Here is a 17,503-nt window from a genome sequence, read left to right as displayed (position 1 = left end):
GAGTATCCTGCCCTTTGGACAAGCTGACAAGGAAAGGTGAACGGTATATATGGGGGACGGCTCAGGAGGAGGCCTTCCAAGAACTGAAGTCACGGTTGGTGGGTGCGCCAATCCTAACATATCCTGGCTGGGACAAAGAGTTCCACGTACACGTTGACGCATCCAACTTTGCCATAGGGGCCACACTGGCGCAGGTTGGCGACCACGGGCTAGATCACCCAGTCTACTTTGCAAGAAGACCCCTGTCGAAGCTAGAGAAAAATTATAGCACCACAGAAAGGGAAGCCCTCGGGATGGTGTACTCCGTCCAGAAATTTCGACATTACTTGGTCGCCACCCCATTCACATTTTATGTGGACCACCAGGCTTTAATGTATCTGGTAAACAAGCCAATTATCCAAGGACGAATCAGCCGATGGCTGCTACTGCTGCAGGAATTTACATTCAACATTATAGTAAGACCTGGGAAGAGCCACGTGATAGCCGACCAGCTGTCGAGAATCCAGTCAGGAGAACTAGCCGAAGGTGTGAATGAAGATTTTCCAGACGCTCACTCATTTCGCATCGCGGTTCTCCCCGCCTGGTACGCAAGCTTGGGGGAATATTTGTCGACATCACAGTTCCCGAGGGAGATGCCACCAGGAGAAAGAAGGAAACTGGTACTGAGGAGCAGGACATTCCAACTCATTAATGGCCTATTGTATAAAATGGGGCCCGATCAAATCCTACGGCGATGCGTCCTAGAAGAGGAAATTTCGGGCGTCTTGAAAGAAGCACATGAAGGGCCCGCAGGTGGATACATGGGGCCCGACACCACGGCGAGGAAAGTTTTGTTGGCAGGACTGTGGTGGCCGACACTACATAATGACGCCAGGGAGTGGGTAACAAGCTGTGATACATGCCAACGGGTCGGACGGCCATTAAAAAGGGATTTTATGCCCCTCAACCCATCGAATGCCCAGGAACTGTTTGAGAGATGGGGATTGGATTTCGTCGGACCATTAAAACCAAGTAGAGCTCGACGATGTAGATACATTATAGTGGCAATAGAATACTTGACCAAGTGGGTAGAGGCACAGGGCTTACCCGACAATTCGACGGTCAATACAGCAAAATTCATGTATGAACACATCATTATGCGGTATGGGATTCCAATCCAACTGACGAGTGACAGAGGAGGCCATTTTGTAAATCACATAATCCGATTGCTGACAACAGAGTTTAAAATCTTCCACTCCTTATCAAGCCCCTACTATCCACGGGCGAACGGGCAGGCCGAGGCGACCAATAAAATAATAATGTCGGTGATATATAAGTCTTGCGGAGTGGAGAAGGATGATTGGGAGGAACGCCTACCGTCAGTATTCTGGGCATATCGAACAACTTACAAGGTAACTACTGGATAGACTCCCTTCCAGCTAATGTATGGACAAGAAGCCGTGGTGCCAGTTGAATTCATGGTGCCGAGTCTACGGATTGCCATCGATAATCGACTTGGCGACATGGAAAGCCTGAGGGAGAGACTATACGCTTTGAACAAATTGGACGAACGAAGGATGATGGCTCAGTGGGCGACAGAGACAACCCAGCAAAGATGGAAGGTGTGGCACGACAAGCATCTCCGGCGAATGAAGTTTACTCCCGGACATCTGGTTTTGAAATTCAACGGGAAGAACGAAATTAAACCGGGGAAATTCAAAGTCCGATGGTTAGGGCCCTTCCGGATACGCGAGGTCAATACGAACGAGGCGATTAAGTTGTGGATGTTGGACGGGAAGGAGATACTAGACGCAGTCAACGGGTCAAAATTAAAGGTCTATCATGAACAGAGGGAACCAGGACCCTCCAGTCAGTCAGTCCGCTAAAAATTGGAAAAAAAATAAAATAAAATAAAATAAAATAAGATAGAAAAGAAAAAAAAAAAGAAAAAGAAAAAAAGAAAAAAAGAAAAGAAAAGAAAAGAGAAAGAAAAAGAAAAAAAAAAAAGAAAAAAAGTGGCCACCATCGAAGGTGGAACCACCGTGTGGTGGGGCCACCGAAGGTGGAAGCCATCGAAGGTGGTCGACGCAAGCAGCCCGCGGAAGATTAAAACACCGCCGGCGAACAATAAAACACCCCCGCGCAACAAGGAAGAAGCCGCACAACACCGCACACCGCCGAGGGCACAACACCGCACAGTCGACCACCACGCGACGCGAGGAAAGAAGAAGACGTTGCACACACCGCACAGCCCGGCCACCACGCACAGCAAGGGATAAAGGAAGAGGAAGACGCCGCACACTGCACAGCCCGACCACGCAACACGCACATCAAGGTTTACGCACAACAGCCAAAAAGGGAAGAAAAAAAAAGGAGACCAAGCCTGCACAATCCCATGCAGCCACGCCAAAAGTAAACCACACAGCCACGTAAGGGAAAAAGGACCGCCACAGGTAGACCAAGCAGCCGCACGAAAAAGGAGGTCGTTACGAAGGTGCCTAAGACGGTACAATTTTTTTTACAGGAAATCTGTTATACAGAGATTGATGGATTCAGTAGGGAAAAGAAGTTGGAAGAAACAGTTGCACGCTTCTTCCAGTAGCAGCCAGAGGGATAGGGATAGCAATATCAAGATTTTAGCGTCAGGAGTACGTGTTGCAGGCGGCACCATGGATGCCAGTGCCCGACAAAAGCAAAAATAGAAGGCACCACAGGCTACTATAAGTGCGAAAAACACAATGACGCCACAGAATGTTACTTTTGAAGGCCTGAATGGATTGGAATGCCGGAAATGGTGGCAGGACACCCCCGATAATGCCCTGGTAAAGAAAAACCTCTGTAAGGCACAAGGAGAGTGGGCTGTTCGGATGCCCGTGTTCCCTATCCGGGAGTACGAGGGTGCCCTACGCTTCATGGTGGACACCTTCGACAAGCATACATGCACCAGCACGTTTGAATACCTCCAGAGGGATGTTACTATATCCTTCAAAGTAGGGGATTTCACGAGGGTATTCGGCATTCTAGGTAGCCAGGGCAAGAAAATAGACTTGAAGGCCAAAAAGATGATGCTGGAGGAGGAGTGGTGGATTAAATTAGTCTCCCGGAACTTGACGACAGCAGAGTTGGACAGTGTGGCTAGAGCCATGAAGGGTCGCGGAATCCGTAAGACTTTTGTTGCAGAGGGCCACTGGAGATGCATTATGGATGTCATCAAGAGCAGATTGATAGGGTCGGGTAGGGCGTCGGACATTGCCCTCCCTCAGATTATGCTGATGAATGGGCTGATGAATGGCATCGTATATGACTGGGCCGCATTACTGGCAGAGCGTATGTATGAGTTTTTGATGCTCCAGCATTGCACATTCTATATGCCTCACTACGCTATAGGGTTATTCCTGGAGGCCACGCGGGAAGCAGTGCCGGAGGACGAGTTGGAGGTATGGCCGCAGGGACCGTTGACAGCAGGAGAGCCTCCAATACATTATTGGAGGCACTTGGACATTGGGCACTCTTCCGCGAAGCAGAAACGGGCGGTAGATAGGGCCTCGGCCTTAGGGGAGCCTGATAGCGGGAGGGATTCCAGCAGCGCGGAGGATTCAGAGGCAGAAGATGAGGAGGACGATAGCAGCCAGGCGACGGAGGAGCCTGTACGAGTCCTGTTTGCCCCACCCCTGTTATCGATGGGCACGCCTGTGCCATCATCTGGAGTGGGCGACACTTGTATTCCGGCCTTCGGGCAGAGCCATACGCCTGTTACACTTGGTCCCCTCCAGCACGAGCACCAGGGAGCATCACCAGGCCCAACCACGGCGACACTTACCGAGGACATGGCAGAGTTAGGGACGGAGGAGTCACCGCATCGGGTAGTGGTCGTTGAGGAGCAGGGGCTGACGGAGGTGGTGGATACTAAGCCTCACGTGCACTTGGACGTCGTGGGTAGTGACGCAGTGGTGACTGTTTCTGCTTCCTTGTTGGAGGAGCCGACGACAGCGAACCACCTCGGGTCACGGAGATGCGTGCTGACCTCGGCTATGCAGAGCTGGCTCACATAGCGGTTTCAGATGACACTGGCACAGCCGGAGGGAGCTGTTGTATTCTCACCGTGTCGAGAGACTAGAGCGGAGGTAGTCGACTTGGATGACTCGTCAGGGGAGGCACATGGACTCACAGTTGGGAACGAGGCGGGGGAGGTCGCCTCTGCTGGGCAGGCACCAGGAGATGGTGCACCTTCGGTGGCGGAGGCGGTACCTTCACAGCAGGATACAGTAGTGGCCGTTCCACCAGGGACTTCACAGCCTTCGGCGCAGACGGGGGAGGATCTTGAGACCTATCTAGCTGACATGGCTGATATGGTGATGAGGGGTAGGCGGGTGGTGGCCGCTGCCCAGACGCAAGCATTGCAGCAGGTGTTGGTGGAGCTAGAGCAGGTCTTACAATTTATGCAAGTGGGCTGCTCGGCAGCCTTTGCTACCTACTTTGAGTCTCAAGGGTGGCTGACTGTGGAGACAGAGGAGATGCTCCAGGCTTGGAGGCTGCGTCAGCCCGTTGTGGAGAGTCGGGTGATGGCAGTTGTTCGCGAGATCGAGCAGGTCTACCGGGATGCCTATTATACATTGAGGCGTACACAGCAGGAGTCTGCAGTCAGGGAAGTTGCCCGAGCAGCGTTGGAGAAGGAGGTGGCCAGTCAGCAGGCCTCATGGGCAGCCGAGAGGGCGTAGTTGTTGGCACAGCTAGAGATGGCCCGCACGGAGACGGCTGAGACCCGGGCAGCGAAGGCTGAGGTAGAGACTCGTCTGGCAGCCGAGCAGACTCGGTTGGTCTGTGCAACGGAGGCAGTGGATACAAAAGAGGAGTTGTTGGAAGCCGCACACATGGTGAAGACAGCTTTAGAGAAAGTATTGGTGGCGGAACGGGATGTGGGTGTACACACTCAGCAGGTGTACGAGCTCCGCGCCCGCTTGGCGGCCCAGACATTGACATCTCACCCTTTTGCTTCAGGGACGCTTTCTCAGCCCCCTCCCTAGTCTTTCAGATATGTCTATTGTATAGGTTGCATTATCTCCATTTTTGTAAGTCGCTTGGAGACGAGTTTTCTTTTTGGGGGGGATGATGTTGGCGGCATTATTGTACACGGGAATAACATTAGTTAATTATGTGTAATTGTTTTGGTTAGTTGGCAACCGAGGGGTGGAAGTTGCGGTGCGACGGTTGGCGCTCGCACCCCCTCGGTACCCTTTTATACTTCGGAATGTAACTTGTAAAAGGAGACTTATTATGAATAGAACATCTGATATACATTGTCTGATATTTACGGCATTATTCTGCATTATGTTCTTTATGCCTTAAGTTATTCACCCGAGAGGGCAAACAAGGACATGCATTGCTGTATTGTTTGATTACATCTGCAAGAATGCCCTGGATATGCTTTGGACTTTGGTTTTGTTTTGCTTTCTTTGACCTATAATACTTGGATCAATAAAGCAGTGTTAAGATACCATATTAGTAGGCCATTAATAATGTTTGTTTGGTAGAAAATTATAATTTTTTTTGCCCCATTCTTTGATTTATGGTTTCCCTTGTAATTTATAACGTGGGCATCACTTTTATGCCATAAATAGAAATAATTTGTTTTTACTTTGACACTCTTCTGAATTTCACAGCTTTGACACTTACACACTCTGTCTTCTCCATGGTTGCTTTAGGATTATGTCTATGCCAAACGTTTGTCAAGGACTTTAACACCGAGAGTGCTTTTAGTGAAGTTTTCTGTAAAAGATCCATCCCTTTAGGTTCTGTTAGTGTAAAGGATAAATGCACATTGATCTTTAACAAGAAAATAGTTTGAGAATGAGTCACTTTATTGATTTTATAAAATAATATTTATTCAACTTTTAGTATTGGCCTATCAGGTATATAACCACAAGTTTTCTGTTAAAACTTACACCTAATCAAATTATTTAACTATTATTACATTTTAATAATTTGACCTTTATATGTTATTCTCAATGCTGAGCACTGTCTCGTTTGGAAAAGCTTTTGGTTTTATGCATTCTATGCGCACAGTTAAAATCTCGTCTGTGGGTTTTTTCAGTAATGTGATAGTTGGACTTGCTAGTGGCTTCTTGAGTTATAGTTAGCCTAATCATGATAGAATTCCATTGTACTTTATGATGTTCGCAGTGCACAATACTTGCTCTATGATGTTGTTACTACTCGTAAATTCTAAATGAATTTTTGAGCTCCTTAGTGAAGTATCCTGCACCTGGCTTTCCATTCTCTTGTTGATCTGCACTGTGTTTTCCTCCTATTGTGGTGTTTCATTCAACGTGTTGGTGCAATTGCACTACTCACAACAGTGTCATTGGTGCTCTTATGAAAATGTCATAGAACACATGCAGTATCAATTGCAGAGAATGACATATCTTTCCTCTTGGAAGGGTATCCCATCTGTTTTGTTTATATCTATTTCATGATGAATCTCATTTCTTATCATAACAGATCTTAGAAAATATAGTGAATGTCATGACATCTATATATATTATATTTCTCAAATTCTGCCAGTTTAGAATCAATATTAGATGCCAATTTCCCTTTTTCTTGAAGCATAACTGCCTAATGACAATCAATACTATGTATTTTTATAGTCCTCAGACGAACAACCGTACTGGAAACCATGTTTTTTTGTGGCTTGCAATGATTATCGATGTCTGTTTTCTTACAGTTCTAATGCAAGCTGCCTCACAGCAAATTAATGCTTTCCTTCTTTCAGTTCTTAGTTGAACTTATTCACTCTGATTTAATGTTTATCTCTTTGCAGTTTTCAGGCCAATGTCTTCATACCTATTTATTTATGCTTCTTTGAAATGTTGAGTTCAATTTCCTTGCTGTAAATGTAGATTGTTGTGGCTTCTAATTATTAGTCAAGGGGTGAACTTCATAGATTTAAATTGTGACATTAATGAAATGCTTTTTATGAGTTCTTTATTGTTCAACAAGGGCCCCTGCTTTTCTGTTTCTTGTTTTGATTTCTTACATTTTGCTATTTGATTTTCCATTTCAATAAGAGCATGAGATTGTAGGCTTTTGATAACACTTTGAGTATTTCAATTTTTCTGTAAGCTATTAATGAAGCACTTGAGAGTTGAGACTATTTGTTTTGGCCATAAAAGTAGTTTTTGAACTAGTGAGCACGTAAAGTTTAAACATTAAACTACTTAAATGCTACAGTACCAATGCAAGGTTTTACAAATTAAAGGAACAGTTTATACCAGAATTAATCATATGAGAATATCACAATTGATGCTTTCTTGAAGGTAGTAATCAATTACAGAAAAAAATACAGCTTAGGGAGGACTGTACATAAATCATCACACTTCCCTCTCTGGCAATTCCTCCAAAGGGGCCAACAGTTGTCTGTTAGACTATGACCATTGCGTAGCTGGCTTTTAACCTATTTACTAGTGTACTACCTTTAACCAACAATCAGATAACAAAACAAGATGGCCGTACAAGTATTAACAAAATAGAAAATTACACTGATTACAAAGAAAGGTATTTCTTGTTGCATAGGCCATCTCGGTCTTGTGGACATCAAAAGTGTTATATTCTATTCTATCTAATTGCCAACCATTATATTAGAAGTTTAAGCATGTTAAATATTTTAAGGACGGAGTTCTACAAATAAAGACAGCTGCTTTGTGGTAAACAAGATCCCTATTCCATATAATGTTGCAGACACTTTGGTGTCCCATTTTACTTTTCCATGTTAATTATTTTTCTGGGACTGTACGTTATATATTATTATAACACACAGAATACCATCATGAATGTGTAGGTTCATATCCCACCATCGTCCATGCTCGATGGTGTTCATGCTCAACACTTTTTTGGCACAGGGGTGGTTGTTTATCACTCTGCTACCATGGGATTGGTTGCTGTTGATAAGAATACAGTTGCAATTTCTGTATCAGATGTCATGTTGGCATTTTCTGCATACCCAATAGAAATTCCTGCAGAGGTAACTAACTATCTGATTGAGTTATTGCACCTTATGTTTTGAATATCTTCAAAACTGCTTTTTATGTTTCCATGTCAATCATATGTTGTGATCATCTTCAATGTCACAATATTAGTCTTTTTATAGAAATGAAATGACAATGCCACTAATCAGATTTGAAATTTTTCCTAGGTTGTCTTTTTGCACCCTGTTCACAATTATGCATTGGTGGCATATGATCCTTCTGCACTAGGTTCAACTGGTGCTGCAGCCGTTCGTGCAGCTATACTTCTTCCTGGTGATTTCTCTGCTTGCAGTTTTATATTCAATGTTGTTTATTTTCTGAAATTATAAATGTATTGGCCTGATTTTATGTAGTAATAACCATTTCAAAATTGTTAAGAGTTTTTAAAGTGTGACCAATTACATGTGTCACTCTTACTCACTTTTGGGTAGTTGAATCTGTTGAGACATGGACCAGCTAGGACTCGAACCTAGGACCTTCCATACGCTACTGGAGTGCTCTACCACTGAGCTACTGGCCCCCCTTGGACCAGTCCATCTTCGGTCTGGGTGTGGCTTATTTCCAACACCAACACCCCCCCTTAAGCCACACCTCTTGTGTGCTTGGGGCTCCTAGCCTGGACCTGGCTCTGATACCATGTTGAGACATGGACCAGCTAGGACTCGAACCTAGGACCTTCCATATGCTGTTGGAGTGCTCTGCCACTGAGCTACTGGCCCCTCTTGGACCAGTCCATCTTCGGTCCGGGTGTCGCTTATTTCGAACACCAACAGAATCTTACACCTGCTTTTAAATTTTTTTATTTAAGTAGGTGCAACCATGTAATTTGGCATCAACCAATTAGGTAAAACTCCTCCCTATTCTGGGCAACTGGAATTATTACACCTCTTGGATGTATGCCACTAGTTTTGCTATATAGTTACAAGCCTTGGGCTCATTAAGCATGACTCAGACTTGGACTCAGGACTTGGTGAAGACTTGGCAAAGACTCGACAAAGTGTAAAACCCAAGAAAATTAGAGAATTTTAAGAATTTAAAACTTGTTTCATGCACCCTTTATTGAATAAAGCTTAAAGACACAATAACATCATCAAATAGAAGCTAATTTGATCACATACACAAGTATACATCAATCACATAAATGCAAATTGTAGCCGAAGGAAATAGCACACTTAGATATATAAATATTGTCAAATGTATACAAAACTCATGGAATATGAAATCCCTGAGAAGCAAACAATGCTGCAGAAATATAACTTTTTTTCAAAATCATACAGAATCACAACAAGAATAACCACAATGACAAAAACACTAGATATCTTGTGGAAAACCCTTTCGGGTAAAAAACCATGACATTAGAAGACTTTTATAAATTTCAAATGAGCTCCAACCCAGATTACAAAGCAACAATCAAAAGAGAGCTCCACCTCTCCTCACAGCACCATTGTGAACAGTAGAGGCTCCAACCCCTATACAAAAGAGAGCACCAAGTCTGAAAACTCTCAAACATTCACAAATCTGTCTCTCAAAGAATCCAGATGAATTTACCCTTATGACTTTTTCTTGAACACAGCTTCAAGTCAAGACTAACTCCTCATGATATTTTTATGACCACACCACTTTTTCAGACCACACATTTTCATACACCGAAAATCCAAACATGCAGCATCATCAATCTTATCCACAACATGTATGATGAACCAAATAGAGGCCACAAAATTTAAAAAACAAACCACCCGAAATTGCCAAAGCCCCTACAGCACCATAGAAGATACCCAGCGTTCAAAGAAAAAACACTCCAACCTGAAAATCTTCAATCGAACCTTCTACAGGAAGCTTCATATTTTTCAACAGAAAACAAAATGAATCGCTTTGAATGTTTCCCAGCCACATATCTAAAGACATGCCATCGTATAAACTCTGAATATTTTCGAACCTCTACACAGACTTCAACACTCAAAAAAATATATATATTTTTGAGTTCGTGATTTTTTATGTCTACCGGCTTGCATCATCGCACCACTTGAAAACAATCTGAGAATTTAAAAAAAAAACAGCTTCCTAAAACAAGCGTTTCTTCTTAATACGACATACATGCAAAAGTTCTCTGAATTGGATTAATTCTAAAATTCTCCATGATCTCCATGATTATATAAGTTTTCCGTCCACATGATAAAATGCGCTCAGAATATCTCCACATAAGCCAAAGTCTAAAGAAAAAGACATGTACACAAATGCTTCCTTTCCAGAAACACTCAACAAGCCTTTGACATCAATGAAAAATATTCCAACAATCCATGACATCAAATGTTCCAAGCAAATATGAAAACAATAATTAGACGTCTATGGCTTAGAGGAGCTTGCATTCTTCCTAGGAAGGCGTTTAAGGTAGGTCCTGGATGTTGCAGCAACGATAATATATTTTTAACTATGAATATGCAGAGATTTGCAACAAGGGATATGTACATGTAGATTTTTATAATCACGATTCAACATTGGCCAATTACTTGCTTAGATTTTTAGTTTGATGAGGGTTTGGGGGCATCACCAAAACGATGTTGAGGGTAGCACCGCTTGTGAGGGTAGCACCGCTTGTGAGGGTCTGAGGCTGAGAGAGAGAGAGAGAGGTAGAGAGAAGGCTAGATCTTGTGGGGGAGAGGAGAGAGCGAGATAGACAGAGGTAGAGAGAGGGGATAGAGGAAGAGTGATAGGGAGAGAGATAAGTCTAGAGTTCAGGAGAGATAAAGAGAGTGAGATAGAGAGAGTGAGAGAATGTTGATAGGAGCCTATTGATTACTGAAATTTGACTAAGTCTAAAAATTTATAAGATCTAAAACCTAGAATTTGCATTATAACTCTTAGAGATCGAAAACCATTCTCAAACATCCTACAAATATATACATGAAATAAAACTTAAAGCTTTCTTATTTATAAGATCGAAAACCTAGAATTTGCATTATAACTCTTAGAGATCGAAAACCATTCTCAAACATCCTACAAATATATACATGAAATAAAACTTAAAGCTTTCTTATACTTAAATGTTATATTTCTTGTATATATTTTGATGAAGACATGAGATTGACTTGAAGACAAAGATGGGGAGTTAATGCTATATTTCTTGTATATTTTGGGGGCATGTCATAAACCAAAAAAGCATTGAAATTTTGTGATTTTTTTTTTTAAATGGTCGAGTTTTAGAACACTTGGTTGACGTTGACCGAGTCCAATTGACAGGACTCACCAAGACTCGGCTGAATTTGAGTTTGAGCCCTTGGGACTCACAAGGTTTGTCTCGACTCGCAACTTGCTGAGTCTGTGTGAGTCCATGTGAGTCTCGTTTCTCTGATATATATAGCACTCACCTCTCTTCTTTGTTAGTCAGGAAGAGTAATGTGAGCATTGCCTAAATTCTCTTGTATTTTGTCTCTAGAATTCTCCCTTTTAGGAAGTTATCTCCATTCCACTATTTTGATTTTCATTCATCTATTGAATGAAGTGTGTATGATCTATGACCCACGATAGATCCTAGTTCAAATTCTCATAAATACCTCCTCTTCCCAAGTCCCATCCCAAAATAGCACCTTCACCCCGTTTTTCTACTTCATCCAAGAAGGCCCCCAATATGCTAACATTGGTACTGGTTTCAAGAACCTTTCTATTCATTGGATTTTGGTTCTTTTCCATAACCATATTAGTCAGGAATCCCTTCTTTAAAAGATGTACGTCATCGTCTGGCCCAATCTGAGCTAATTATCACATCTGCTACAATTATCAATGCTATAAAAAACCCTGGAGGCTGCTAGTCTTGGTATAGTCAGACAAGTCAAAGACAATGATTCAGTGCTGTCATTCTCCAAAATTATATTCGTCTAGTAGCCAGCAATGAGCTGCTTGTTGCTTGGAGCTAGTACCAGCAAAACTGAATGACAGTTACTGGAGATCATCCTGATAAATGCAAATATGCAGAGCTTACGCAGAAATGTGGTTATCACATAGCTCTTGCCAAACTCCAAAATATTTTCAGCCTGGTCAATCAGCCTGCCCAAAGCACTCTCTACCAGATAAATCACTCACAGACAGTCACCCAACTCTGAATGGAATTGCAGATATGGAAGGGAACTAGCTATAAGATCATGCAGCAGCTTGCGAAATCCTAAATGTCTCATTCTGACCTCCTGAGGTATCATGCTATTGTTTGGAGCTCTACCACTCTATCCTGTCTTTGAGTCTTCTTGAAAATGGGTCTTGCAGTTCATGGTTTGTTTCTTGTAACAGTACATCATATTCTGATCTGTAGCTCTGCTATGTTTATCTTAGCTGTTAGCTAAATATATTCCTACTGTTCTTGGTTTCTGTGCTTTATCCTCAACCGTATACCCTACAGTGGTTGCATATTTTTATCAATATATTTTGCGTTGAAAATATACTCAAATACTAAAACAGTTTTCTTAGATGTTTCAAGTTATATAAATGCGCTACAAGATAAATGATAACTGTGATGCAAATATCAATATGCCTAGAAATGAATGGATGATAATGAGGAACTATAATTAACAGAAGGAACAAACTATTAAATATTTATGCCATTCTGAATGGGAGGAAAGATTTGATGTGCATATAGTTTGAAATTCCAAGGAGTGTTTCATACTGATGGAGTGGCAGTCTGTGATGTGTTATAGAACCTGCTTTGCGTAGAGGTGATGCAGTGTATCTTGTTGGTTTGAGTCGGAGCTTACAAGCTACATCACGCAAATCAATTGTTACAAATCCAGGAGCTGCCTTGAATATTGGGGCAGCTGATTGTCCTCGACACAGAGCCATGAACATGGAGGTCATAGAATTAGACACAGGTAATTTTTTATTTCAAACTATCAGTAAATTTTCTGCACTTTGGATATGCATAGCTGCAATATATGTAGAAGGCACTCCACATAGAAAACATGAAAAAAGTGCATTTTGATTATTCTTTCTAAATAACCCTTTTTATGTACTTAATGCCAAGATTGTTGTTAAAATTAAGATTTTTTTGATTTAGTGGATTGCCATTTGTGCAGATTTTGGGCATACGTTTTCTGGTGTACTTGCAGATGAGCATGGAAGGGTTCAGGCATTGTGGGCCAGCTTCTCTACCCAGGTTTTCAATTTTGTGGTTCTTATTTTTTCTGTCTTTTTTAAGTCAGCCTTGTCACTTTAAATGGATGGTCAAATTTTTTCTTTACTTAAATATGAAGCCTAAAATTCTAAATAATATGTACAATGGAAATGATATAGAATGCTTATATTGCACTGAAGTGAAAAATGAGCTATTATACAAAAAATAGCTGCTTGCTGCTTGTTTTTCACAAGGTATTCAGGCAGGCATATAATGGTTAGCGCACCACTATCACATGTTAGTAGATGCCTTCTGGAAGGATACTATAAGCTAATGAAACTATCTTTATTACATCTTACAGATCAAATATGGTGACAGTACTCCAGATGATCATCAATTTGTGCGAGGAATTCCCATTTATGCTATCAGTCAAGTATTAGATAAGATCATAAATGGCACTGAAGGCCCACCTTTTCCTATAAATGGGATCAAAAGGCCCATGCCACTAGTTCGCATTTTAGAAGCTGAGCTATATCCAACTATACTTTCAAAGGCACGAGGCTTTGGATTGAGTGATGCATGGGTTACAGTATGTCTTCTCAACCAAAGCTAAATGAATTTTTGGTATTTTATGTTCTATAAGAAATGCATATACTAAAAAAACTATTTTATTTTTGGTTTCTGAATTAGTGTCTGGACCCTCTTTGAAATGAATAATCAAGCTTGTATGTGCTGCACCCTCTCTTGCTACAGGCTTTGATAAAGAAGGATCCTATAAGACTACAGGTTTTGCGTGTAAAAGGTTGTTTGGCTGGATCACGAGCAGAACGTGTATTGGAGCAAGGTGATATGCTATTGGCAATAGATGGGGAACCAATAACCAATTTCCGTGATGTTGAGGATGCTTGTCAGCGACTTGATGAGTCCAAGGATCCAGAGGGACATCTAAAAATGACAGTTTTTCGTCAGGTGTATATATAATTGATCATTTTTCCTGCTTTGACATATCAAATGAAAATTTATCATGATTGTCTTTCCTAATGAATTGAAATCTTGTTTTTAACTATGGTTTTGGAAGAAGCTGAGTTTCAAGTTGTTTTATTAGGGTTTGGAGTTGGAGCTTCTTGTGGGTACTGATGTAAGAGATGGGTTTGGAACAACACACATGGCAAATTGGTGTGGCTCTGTTGTTCAGGATCCACACTCTGCTGTCCGGGCATTGGGGTTTCTACCTGAAGAAGGGCATGGAGTGTATGTGGCAAGGTAATCCACAACCATTGCTAAATGTACATAATTTTGTTGCACTATATGTGGTAATGTTCAATGATCTAATGCAAACTGGTTTGTATAGATGGTGCCATGGCAGTCCTGTACATAGATATGGACTATATGCTTTGCAGTGGATTGTTGAAGTCAATGGAAAACCAACTCCTGATCTACAGACATTTATAAATGTAACTAAGGTATGCTTATATTGTAATTCTCCTCCTTTTTTTAAATAGAGTAAAAGGTAGCCGGTAGCATGGGTTTGGATTCCTGATCAAATATATTTTTCTCATGGTATCTTTGGGCATATGTACTCTAGAGCTAATATATCTTTACCAAAACCAGAACTGAGAAAATAAAACCAAAATTGGCCTTGAAACATATTTAATGGCTGTACACTAAATCATGAAACTTAACTTTATGAGCCAGGAATTGGAGCATGGGGATTTTGTGCGTGTCAAGACTGTTCACTTGAATGGAAAACCTCGTGTTTTTACTTTGAAGCAAGACTTACATTACTGGCCTACATGGGAACTCACCTTTGATCCTGAGACTGCAGCATGGCGTCGGAGGACCATTAAGGCATTAAGTGATGATTTTAGTTCATGATTCCTAATATGATTCCATGTTCAGTTGTTCATTTGAGCTCATTGCTCCATTGCCCACTCCTACGGAATCAAGGGCTGGGCATATGTTCTCATAGCAATTGGAGGCACGGAGCCAAGTTTGTATAGCATCTGGAGGTTTCCTCAAGGTCCTCACTTGTTTCAGAGCAATTGTCGTGTAATTTAAAATTACATTGTCTGATCAATGATTCCATAGCTTTCTTGATCTGCTAGATGAGAAATATTAATAGGATAATATTAGTTGGAATAATGCTCCATGCAAATTTGAGCGTTCACTTTAATATATAATCTGACATTGAGATTTAGTTGACAGTTACACCAATCAGATCAATCTTTGCTGTACAGGTACATATGAGAAAAAGTAAAATGGCAGCAATATTTTCCAGATGCCATAAATCAAGTTGGTATTTCAATGATGACTTTGATTCTCCGAGTGCTTAGCACCTCCCTTAGCATAGCTTTGTGGGCTCAGATCTGGAAGCTGTCCTTCCAATCAGAATTACATTGGTCAAGGCTTCATCCTGTAGAACTTATTTAGACACTGGTAGTGGGGAAGAAAGTAACTATTGGAATCTGACTAATTTATAAGTAGTTATTATGAGTTTCAAGTAGACATTCAAAAGGAAAGGTTAAACTTAAATGCAGTGATGTTTTGAGATGAAGCTGTTCAAATTATAATTGGTTAAGAGGACATGATTAGATATAAGTTGTGTGTCTATATCAGAGAAGATCAATGCATAATAAATATATTAGTTGGTCTATGCTAATAAGTCTTCTAGTTATTTTAATTATATTTTGATGCTTTTTATATGGTAAAATTTATTTCAGGAAATTGTTTGTAAATACATCTTATGGTTAGTAGGTCTATTATGCACTAGCTATGTCATAACCCTCTTTTTGGACCTTGATATGACTTGTTATTATTATTACTACTACTACTACTACTACTATTATAATATTAATTTTATGAGTAATGTTAGAAAGAAAAGATAAATTGAAATGAGGTTGAAGCTTTTAAATAAAAAGGAATTTAAGTGGTGACACACACACATGAGGTCATAATTTATTTGGAAATTGCTTATTTTCGCAATATCTTAATTGAGCACATGCTGTAGGAGATATAAGAAGATTCTAGAAAAGAAATTTTAAATTTTAAATATTAAAGAATAAATATTATATTTAGCAAAAATTATTCAATGACAAGAATAATTCAATTCATGGCATTTTTATGACAATAGAGTTACAAAATGTATTTTTGGGAGAGAATTCAAATTTGAATTTCAAATGCATGGTAAGTGTAACCCTCACTATGACAACAATCATTTTGCATGAAATTAATTTTGAAAATTCTTATTTTTTCAATATGTTAGTTTAGCACATGTCGTAGGAGGAAATAGAAGCTTCTAGAGGTAAAATTCAAATTGCATATTTTTGCATGTAACTCCTCCACCAAGTGATCAATTTTGCATGAAACCAATTTTAGAAAAAGAACCTCCATTTTCAATTAATTATTTTGATAGTGGTTTGATAGTGGAATTGGTGTATCTTTTCTATATAATGTTATGCAAATCTTTAAAAAAGGGAGCTCATAGTTTGGGGATGAAATTTTTTTTCTAGAGTTCTTGTTCTTGTTTGAAATTTGGTAGTCACTTGTATAGTAGATTTTTTTTAAGTTTGGTTGAAGAACATGAAGTTACAAGGAAGGATCTAAGAAGGATAGGTGGAAGACTGGAGAGGATTCAAGATCAAGCTTCGATAATCCAAGTTCTCCTCTCTTGCGTTCTCTCATTTACATGTGAAAAATTTATATATTTTTTTATATATAGGTTTTATCTCTCTGGAATTTTCATTTATATAAAAATTTTTGCTCATCTTAATTGTTTAGAAAGATTAATAAAAAGAAAATCTATTTTTATTATAAATAAATAAAAAAAATAATACATTGATAAATTTTTTTTTTCAAAAAAATGCATATGAATATTTCTTTTTATATATTTAATCTGTTTTAGAGAAAAAGAAAGAAAAATCAATCCTTTGCTTTTGTTTTTTTGAATTTTAAAATCTAGAAAAGATCTTTGTAAAAAAAAAAAATTCTTATTTTCCATGTGAATAAACTTTTGTTTTTGTGAATATATTTTGATCATTTGTGTATAAATCTTTAATTTATTTATTTAATTATTTTCATGTGAATAAAAACTTATTTCTGAGAGCATATGATTATTTGTATATAAATTTTACTTCTCTTATTTATTATATTTTCTATGAATATAAATTTATTCATGTGTATAGATCGTGTTTTACTCTTTTTGTGAACATGAAGCATGTGTAAACATCCGTGAATATAATCTTTTCTTCCCTATTCAAGAAAATTTGTATTTCTCTGGGAACGTGTTTTTTTTTTTCTTAAATAATATCACTTCTTCGAGAATATGAATTAATTTAATTGTTTTTCTATGAACATATACTTGATCATTTATTCAAGAAAATTTTAATCTCCCTCAAAAAATTAAATGTAA

General features: G+C 39.8%; 1 protein-coding gene across 2 annotated transcripts in view; it reads left to right on the top strand.

The window, feature by feature from the left end:
• LOC131041880 (protease Do-like 7) overlaps nucleotides 1-15,748 on the top strand; it is a 141,008-nt gene extending 125,260 nt beyond the window's left edge. Inside the window, exons 16-25 of one of the 2 annotated variants that reach the window (XR_009105086.2) lie at nucleotides 7,814-7,996; nucleotides 8,168-8,273; nucleotides 12,683-12,853; nucleotides 13,058-13,137; nucleotides 13,457-13,684; nucleotides 13,849-14,064; nucleotides 14,201-14,358; nucleotides 14,447-14,558; nucleotides 14,791-15,115; nucleotides 15,333-15,748. Coding sequence is in view for 1 of the 2 variants with exons in the window: in XM_057975107.2 (XP_057831090.2) it covers nucleotides 7,814-7,996; nucleotides 8,168-8,273; nucleotides 12,683-12,853; nucleotides 13,058-13,137; nucleotides 13,457-13,684; nucleotides 13,849-14,064; nucleotides 14,201-14,358; nucleotides 14,447-14,558; nucleotides 14,791-14,970 (1,434 nt within the window). In the remaining variant the exon portion in view is untranslated. Of the gene's footprint in view, nucleotides 1-7,813; nucleotides 7,997-8,167; nucleotides 8,274-12,682; nucleotides 12,854-13,057; nucleotides 13,138-13,456; nucleotides 13,685-13,848; nucleotides 14,065-14,200; nucleotides 14,359-14,446; nucleotides 14,559-14,790 lie in introns of both variants that reach the window. The other variant, XM_057975107.2, reaches the window with a different exon arrangement.
• Nucleotides 15,749-17,503: the final 1,755 nt, after the last annotated feature.

This window comes from Cryptomeria japonica, chromosome 1 (assembly GCF_030272615.1).
Source record: "Cryptomeria japonica chromosome 1, Sugi_1.0, whole genome shotgun sequence".
Lineage (NCBI taxonomy): Eukaryota > Viridiplantae > Streptophyta > Pinopsida > Cupressales > Cupressaceae > Cryptomeria > Cryptomeria japonica.
The sequence above is the reverse complement of the archived record's forward strand: the minus strand, read 5'-3'. Positions and strand labels throughout refer to the sequence as shown.